Source organism: Amphiura filiformis, chromosome 1, assembly GCF_039555335.1.
Source record: "Amphiura filiformis chromosome 1, Afil_fr2py, whole genome shotgun sequence".
In the NCBI taxonomy this organism is placed as follows: domain Eukaryota; kingdom Metazoa; phylum Echinodermata; class Ophiuroidea; order Amphilepidida; family Amphiuridae; genus Amphiura; species Amphiura filiformis.
Genome location: NC_092628.1, coordinates 34,051,003 through 34,060,554, shown reverse-complemented (window position 1 = coordinate 34,060,554; position 9,552 = coordinate 34,051,003). Strand labels below are relative to the sequence as shown.

At 38.5% G+C, this 9,552-nt stretch overlaps 1 protein-coding gene across 1 annotated transcript in view; it reads left to right on the top strand.

The window, feature by feature from the left end:
• The first annotated feature begins 7,749 nt into the window (after positions 1–7,749).
• The window catches only part of LOC140145988 (uncharacterized), a 9,545-nt gene continuing 7,742 nt past the window's right edge, over positions 7,750–9,552 (top strand). Inside the window, exon 1 of the mRNA XM_072167727.1 lies at positions 7,750–8,938. Within this exon, the coding sequence (XP_072023828.1) occupies positions 8,824–8,938 (115 nt within the window). The 5' untranslated portion in view covers positions 7,750–8,823. The remainder of the gene's footprint in view (positions 8,939–9,552) is intronic.

Below are 9,552 nucleotides of genomic sequence, written 5' to 3'. Positions count from 1 at the left end.
TCGAGATGCTGCTTGACCCTGAGGACCCTTTTTGACTTTATGACATGTTCCTGACATATCAATGATTCTTTTTACCATGTTGAAGCCCAATTGGACATACTCTAACATTTTTAACCCCATGCGACCTTTGACCTCGAGTGACCTCAGTTTGATTGTGTTTATGCTCCCATGATATGGAGAATACTTTTAGCCAGATTGGACGAAGTTTGAAATTTTGACACTAGATGACCTTTGACCTCGGATGAGCTCGACGTAATTTTTTTCATGCTCCCCTCATACGAAGGATTCCACCTACCTAGTTTAAGCCCAATAGGGCAAAGTTTAAATTGAGCCCCTAAATGACCTTTGACCTCGGTTGACCTCAATTGACCTCAATTTTGTTTTGCACATATATTCCTCTCATATCAAGGATTCACCCACCAAGTTTGAGCCTGATAGGACAAAGTTTGAAATCCATGACCTTTGACCTTTAACCTCGGATGACCTCCATATAATGTTTTTCATGCTCCCCTCATACGAAGGATTCGACCCACCAAGTTTGAGCCCGTTCCAGTGGTAACAATTACGATCTTTTTGCGTAGGCCTACTGTATATTCAGCAAAACGGCTTCATGCAGATTAACAATGTCTATTAACCTTAAAATCCATTTTTGAGCCTTTTTGAGGATTTTTGGACGCAATTCTAGACTTTGCAGGCGCCTACTCGGCCAATAAAGTGTTTTTTCCAATAATATTTCATGAGGATGACTTTTTGTAATCTTTGTTTATCATCATGATTGAAATAGAACACATTTTGTAAAGCGCATCTCTTATTTTGCGCGAAGAATGTAAAAGGAACGCGTTCATAACGACGGCCGTTACAAGGGGGCGCAGCACGCTCTAAAACAAACGATTTCTTATGTATTACTTTGTTTCGTGATGAAAATCATGATGTTTTATTTCATCACTCACGAAAAATTGATTTCTTATGTATTACTTTGTTTCGTGATGAAAACCGTGATGTTTTATTTCATCATCACGCTCTAAAACAAACGATTTCTTATGCATTATATTTGTTTTGTGATGAAAATCGTGATGTTTTATTTCACCACGCTCTAAACAATAATTATAGTTAAATGCATTTTAAGAAAAAAATCTTATTAAAACAGTATGTTGTTTAGAAAAAATGTAGAACGTGATGATGATGATGATGATGATGATGATGATGATGATGATGATGATGATGTCTCTAAAAGTGTCCCGGGTTTTTTTCTTGCCCTAAATCGTGCGTATCTATTAATAAGGCACTTCAATAATCAATAATCAGTCCCGTGACGGCCTCCACTAACTAGCTACTAACTTGGGTTATGGGCGCTGAATTTCATGTTCACTGTCACTTACTCATCAGCGAAGTACGACCCTTTGTCAACCACCTACAGTACCAAATTTCGGCATACTATGTAAGAAACTCATCATGATGATCGAACAGAGAGTACTTTAAATGTAGCTTGTACCGTTTTCGTGTGGCATTCTTCAGAAGTGAGCGGTCCGTTTACCAAAATTTTCGGTCAAATCTCCATTCAATTAACACGGGACGTTGGCTAGCTATGTCTTGCCCTCACTCACTATTTTACCAAAGTACGAATATTTCTGAGCATCTAACCTATCTGTAATTTTAGGTCATGTTAGAGGAATATATTTGCTAGAAGTTTTTGAGAGTACTTTTAATATTGGCCGGTTTTTTTTCACACATTGACGTTAACTAGACAAATGCCTATTCTTCTAACATGGCACGATTTGTACAGGTCACAGCTCAATGGTGAGAGCACTGTGTATTGTGTATAGACGAATCCAAATACACGCATTCCTACACCTGACTAGCAGCCTTTAGTTGGGTAGCCGTCGGCTACAATGCACTCAAAATGTGAAATGATTCGGCCTTGGCGGAAATTTTAAACTGCATTCCATCACCCGTTTTACACCTTCCGCGAAAACACAGGCAGACAAAAGAATTCAGCATCGAAGTGGTTACGTAATTCTCTTGGTTACCGGATCACGCTATTTTGATATGCCTTCAAGTGCCATATACTTTGTGTGGTGATTGTTTCGATCGTGGTTCATAACTCAAGCGCGTGATCCCGTTGACATAGTAACATTACGTAACTTCGATACTGAATAACACAATACAGTTCCCTTCGACAAAACACACAGCATGGTCTATTCGCTGTTGAAGTGACATAATAATCGGATTAATACACGCGGTATCTATGCATTGATGTACGAACAAAAGGGCTATATGTATGAATAGATGCGACGGGATTACCTGCGGAATTATCTCCATTATATATATTATTAGCTATTATTCTATTAACCCTCCTCGTCCTTGCATCTTCTCTAGGTGTTAGGCGGCTTTTATTTGCACAATTGGACGCTCAAAGCACCAGGTTGGTGCTAGCGGCTACCCAAAGATGTCCGACCAAATCCTGACCATGACTTGGCTACTTGGATTCGTCTATAGGAAAACGGACAGTAACTGCAGTATGATGTTATCATTAAAGACACTTGTCGAATTCATAATGAGCCGATATTGAGTGATTTTAAGTGAACCCGCGGTAGAGATATGGTCGCTATTACCAAGGAGTTTATACCGGAAGGAGAAGAAATAGATACAACGCTTTTATTGTTCCTTTGTGCCAATTGGAGTTCCCGACACGCTATTCATCGAGAGGTACCTTTTGTTCGAGACAAAGGGCTTCCGCCATTAAATCGGTAACTGACCTGACCAGCGTATTAACGCTATAATAGGCAGGCTACTGTCAATAAGTGATGAAACGAAAGTCACGTAAAAGCGCCTATACGAACGAGAGGTACCTTTTGTACTAGTCCATCCCAAGGGTGTGCGTGAGTTGTCGCATGCACACAAAACAGAGGTTCACCTACCACAGTGACATCGCCCCGATATCTTCATAGTAGAAATCGCCATGGTAGGTTGAATCCACAGCCACCCCGGGGGGGGGCACTCAAATATGCCAGTGTACGCATGCGTGACCAAATTTTTTTCAAACACCCCCTAAACGAGTTTTACCCTACCAGCAAATTTAGCCCCTTAATAAGGTAATTTAGTGTAGAATTTACCCCCTAATGAGTTTTTGGCTTGTGAAAATGCAACAAATGTACCCTTTTTGGACTCATAATTTACCAAAAATTTGAAAAGGACCCTAAACAAGTTGTCCAGTTTCAGAAAACTACCCTTATTCTTGAAAATCACTGTTTTTTAGACCCTAAACACGTCACGCGCGTAACTTGCCTTGCCTAAAAAAACACCCCCTTTTACTTGTTTTTTTGGTCACGCATGCGTACAGACCATTTATGTGAGTGATCCCCCCGGGACAGCCACCTATGACCATTTTATTCGGACCTTATGAGATGCATATTATTAGCGAAGTGACTTGACTAAGGCTACTGTATAGACGGGGTAATTGATTTCTCGCTCTGTGAGCAAGCTTGTATACGACATTGCGGTCAATGGTTATACTCTCTCCACTTGAGTGAGTGCCGCTATAGCCTGCTGCGCGCTGTAGTCCATATAGGACCAACGCAATATAAAATTGAGAGTTTTGGTCAAATTTTGACTTCAAAGCGCACGGCCAATTTTCAAAGCGCACGCTAACGACTATAATATCTGTTCAACACGAATTTTCAAGTGTATGAGACCACATCTGGTTTCTTGAGAAAAATTCATTTACGGGAGATATTCATCATTTTGTAACCCAGTATCCGAAGATTTTCGTCTGATATCAAAATCGTGCATAGCAATTCACGTGTATGGATCCCGTGTATTCATTTTAATGTCTCTGCTGCACCAAATAATTATTAGCCAGGCGATGTCGGTGTGCCTACAATACAAACCTATTGCAGCGCCCAAATTGGTTTGGGCGCTCATTTGATTATACTCAGTGAATACGCTTTGCTCTACCATTTCGCTACGTACAGTTCAGCAGCATATGCAAAGTGTGCGCTCTGTGTGGCGGATATAAGAATCTACACAAGTAAGTTGTCTACATTGTTTGCCAATAGGTCTACATAAGGATTTGAAGTAATTATGATATCACTCCTACTGTAGTATTTTAAGGACATTAGCCGGCCGCGGTCATCGTGTTTTATTATGTATAGGCCTACCATAGTATTTTACATGAGCATCGCGTATATAGGAGTCTACCCTGGACCTCAAATGTGATATATTTGCTGATAACTCGAGAACCATATAGCCATACTATTTCTGAATCAATCAATAAAGCAAAGCAAATCATACTTGTAGGCCTATAATACTATATAATTGCGGACCAACCGATACAGCTCGATACGCCCAATGTATGAATAAAAGCACCTAACAATAAAGTCGCCCAATTGAACAGTTGTAGGTGTCGATCGCACGACTTCATTAATATTGATTGGTAACATTTTCCAATATGTCAGCGCTCAAATCGGACACAATAGAACAATAGACTCTTCAGTGCATTGGTCGCTACAATCTCATATTCACTATGGACTATATTAGCCGAATTTACATAAAATGCGGAGTGATTTAGTGTTGCGCCCTCTCAAGGATCCCATCCAAGATCCCATTCACCAAGTTTGGGCCCGATCGGACAAAGGTTGAAATTTTGACCTTTGACCTTGACCTCCGATGACCTTCAAAACTACCCGGTAAACAGCGCCCGCCCGGTACCCATAGTCTGAAATATCGGAACGATGCGTCGAAGCCCCGGGGTCGAAGCGCGGCGAAACGCATAGCCGGACAGACAGACAGAACTCATTATTTTATTAGTATAGAAAGTATATAAAAGTATGCCCTATAGGCCTATTTTATTTAGAATGGTAAAGACTTGATGAATTCATATCTGGGAGGTCATATTTGGGCAAAATTGCCCACTGGAAGAAAAACTATTTTTTAGCCCAGATTATTTTGGACAACGTAAAAAAAAATCTTGAGTCAATTTTTTGTTTGTTTATTTTTAAAAAACAGATAAAAATATCTAGGTAGGACCGTTTTTTAAAAATTTTTAAAAATGTTTGACCAAACTTTGAGAAATTTGCACCAAAAAACGGTCAAAATGCTCAATTTTGCCCCCAAATCATAATAAGCCTGATTTTTGCCCAATCACGGCTAGGTAAATAATAACTCTTATTCACAGTGAAGCTATGCAATTTGATAGATTGAAATTCACAATAAGCAATTTGATTAGGGGAACGATATTCATCCAGAGGGAGTATGTAAATTAAATGGAACAGCCATTTCAGAGGGAGTATGTAAATTAAATGGAACAGCTATTTTGGGGCCATTATTTCAGAGGGAGAATGTAAATTAAATGGAACAGCTAATGAATAATGGGTATGTAATTTAACTGGAACAACCTTAAATTGATATCGATATCAATATTGATGTCACAGATTCGATTTGTCACATGATCGTCAAACCTGTATTAAGGTGTCAGTTCTCAGGAACTGACACAAAATATACAATTGGGCCTATTGTTTTTGTGTCAGTTCCTGCAGAACTGACACCTTTAGTACAGGTTTGACGATCACGTGACAATTCGAATCATCATATCGAAATATCACGTGGGTAAAAATATCAATATCGATATCAATACTATTCGTCAATTCAGCCCCAAACCAATTCGCCCACATGCTAATTCGAACCCTGTATATTGATGTAGGCCTACAAAAAAGTTGGCCAAATTTAACTATTTCGTGATTTTCTCCATAACCGTTGTTCTTACACCAAATCTGTATATTTAGATGCCTTGATGTCTTGCATTCGGTCACAAACCAATTCGTTGTACTTTGTGCACTTAACCCTCTATCCTTTAAACCAAATATCCTAAAGAGTCGTGTGATATGTCGAACTTTTTCTCAGGTCATAAAGAACAAAAAAAGTCAGCGTTCGCGTATCTGTACGTAGCGGGGTACGTAGCCGCAGTTATTGTGGCCCTCACAACACGGGCTTCCGGTGAGCTGCCGGTCCTAGGAAATGGAATATTACTGATAAATATATAAAGATGGCAAAATCAGTAAACCAGTTTAAGTTACAAATAAAGAAAAGTCTAATAAAAAATTACATCTAATATTTAGGCATTATTTAATGACCTCACCCATCCCCACCCATCTCCACTCCAACTATCAATTTCTTCTGTGAACTGTGGAATGTCTAGATATGAAATGTTATAAATATTTATATTGCTTCTTTCTTTGCATGTTCTTCTCCTCTTTCTTTTATTTGTTAGCTTTGTGTAATTGTATGTTGTAACTTAAGGCAGTGTAAGGGGGGGCTCGCTTCAGGCCTTTTGAGCATCTCCTCATTCAAATGTTGTGTCTTTTATATATATTTTGTATGTCGATTTCCGGGGTCGATTTGTATGAAAATAAAATGATGATGTATGATGATGATGATGTACATCATTTCCTACAGAGTCGTGAGATATGTCAAACTTTTCCCTTAGTCATAAGGAACAAAAAAAAAAAGTCAGTGGTCGCATATCTGTAGGATCATTGGTCAATAAGATATAGTCACTTTTTTAAATTTTTAACCAAATATCTTAGAGAGTCGTACCATATGTCAAAAAGGAACAGAAAAGTCAGTGGTCGCATATCTGTAGGATCATCGGTTAATGAGATATAGTCACTTTTTTGTACGTTGTGCACTTAACCCCGTTGTTTTTTTACTTCTGGGTATCGTTTGGAGTCAAATGATTTTTCATTTTAAAGCTTATGATATATTTTCTAAACACGAAATAAAACAAAATTGACCGCCAGCCGACTTTACAGCTGTTTCGTGATGGACGGTCACATATATTCATTAACATATTAAATCGTTTATCCCTTTTGGTCAATATCGAATTGGTTTGTGGCTGACTTAGCTTGGGGCCAATGCATGAATTGGCATATGGCCAAGTCAACTGTGGACGAATTGGTTTGGGCCGAATCGACCTGATACCAGGAAATGCCGAAAAATTACGTACTTTTACAAGGCAAAAAGCAACTTTTCTAGGCATTGTTGACATGGTGCCCCCGCTAAAGAAAGTTTCCTACTATAAAGACCTAACTTTTGAGATGGTTTGTACGGTTTGAAGGTGCAAAATTAACAATAAGCTTAAAATAGGTGCCGTTACCGCGACCGCCGGGTCATCATCAACAACTTTGACAGATGACGTCATCAGACGCAATCTCTGTCTTGATAATATCGACATGGACTAATATAGAGCACGTAGTGTGATGGACTGGAAACTTCACGCATCGATCTGAGGACAGCTTTCAAACATAAGTCTTGATAGTAATACGCTGTTTTAATTAGCCTATATCTGGTGGCAGCAGCATTTTCTACAGTCACGTCAGGCGGCATAGGAAGCGCAACACGTGACGTACGAGGCTGACGAAGATACAGGGCTGACAGCCCCATTCAAAATACACGGTTAGCAATTGCAAATGGAAAATTAACATACTTGAAGTGTGGTACACGGTCGTACCCCGGCGGTTTTAGAGTAAGATAATTTTGTTTTGACACCACATAACAAATTTAGAATTGTTTGTGAAGATTTCATGATTATGTGTTAATCCAATGGCGACCTCAAAATTGGCGATATCGCTTCCATCACCGCCTGAGTCACGTGATAATGGCACCGGCGAATAATACACGGGGGAAGCCGACGGTGTCCACATCTTTTTTTTTTTTTTTTTTTTTTTTCCTTTTCAGCTTTTTGTATTTTATCTGTACTTGGAGCTGGTGGGGGAGAGAAAGCATAAAATACATTCAGGAAAAAATACAACTCGAACCAAAGATCAAGGCTCCATTTCAAATTTAACCCTAAAAAATCACTCATTTTTGAAACAGGACGTTGTTCAAATTTGCGCCAAAACTTCACCTCTGAAATAAAATATTGGGATTTTTTCTCAGATTCCTTCATGTAGACACTTGCCAGAAGCAAATGAGCTGAAAACGGGCGAATTTTGACAATTATCTTAGAAAATAAAGCCGCAACAAGCTCAAATAAGCGGTGGACTATTTTAACCGAATTTCACTGGTACATAAATCGTGGAGTGATTTGGTGGTGCGCCCTCTGAAAAGATTTGAAGAATAGAAGGCTGACGTTGCGCCAAAACATGTGGGCCTATTTAATGATATATGAACTACCACTCATGTTCTTGTCAGCGCTAGAGTGCAAAACTTCTCTTTAACATTACATTCAAATAATAATTACATTGTAAATTGGAACTGACACCAATTTTTTTCAGGAATACTTGTTTATTTGGCCGAGAAACTGAATTTTAAAGCAAAAAATGTGTATCTCAGAATTGATTTCAACATGTCGACTGCTCAGTGCCAGAAATGTGTATTAGCATGATTAGTGCATTTGCTGCCCTGTGCAACATTTGCCAATTTACGCACATATTATTGCACTCATCTACAAATGGCAGCTGCACATGGCAGCTATTGCACTTTTACCCACTTCTGGCACTGAGCAATCGATGTATCGATATCGGCTTCCAGCATCATGACTATTATGCATAACAATAGAGACTGGTCAGTAGCGTTTACACAGTCCCGGGCATTTGAGTACATAGCATTTTTACATGTATCAATAATAATGATCGCCTTCGCTGCTATTTATTCTGATCTTGCGCCAAAAACTACTTAAAATATGATCAGTATTGACAGCACTGCATAATTTTGTGCATGCAATTTTTGTTATAAAAGAACTGCGGAGAATTGCATTTTCAAATTATATTAAAAATGTATACTAAATATTGAAGGCAAGACGAGTATGGAATTTAAACCACAAACATCATGGCCAACATGACTAAATTAAAAATATGTGGAATTATATCGTGGCTACTTGGACTTCTGTTGCTTACTGTGATGATGATATCTTCGTCAAGTTATCCAGTACATATAGGACAATGTAAGTAGAATATAAGTTAAAAACATAAGTGATTTTCCATCGGGAGGATCGCAAAAATCATCAAAATTCAGATTTCGGGCACCAACGTATAGCCTGCTAGTGGTTATACCGAAACCCGGTGTCAAAAGCTGTGTATAGGGCCTATATAAGACAAAAATAAGACGTTAACATGAATCTGTAATGTATAAATGATAATATTTCACTAGTACTTAGTAAAGTTAGTAAGAGAAATTAGCTACGTGTAATTATGTGGGGCTGCAATTTTGTCAACTTTATCTGAGACTCCGACTTTATGCTGATTTTGTGAGAGCATTTCTGGTGCTCAACCCCCGATGAACAAAACCAAAACACATTTCAATACGTAAAATGAAGAGAGATTATAAAGTTGAATAGGAGCGAAGTTGGTATTATCTGGTATTATATTGAATTGTTATAAATCTTGTTATATTATCATGATTAAGCCTATGCACGGCCGGCCTTGTAATAAGGCCCGTTGTATATTTTTTATTCGACATAGAATATTCGATGTAATATGTCTTCGTTATCGAATTACAGACATTCGACATAATAGATTTCCGTCAACAAACATTCGTTACAAAATAAAAGTAAATAGA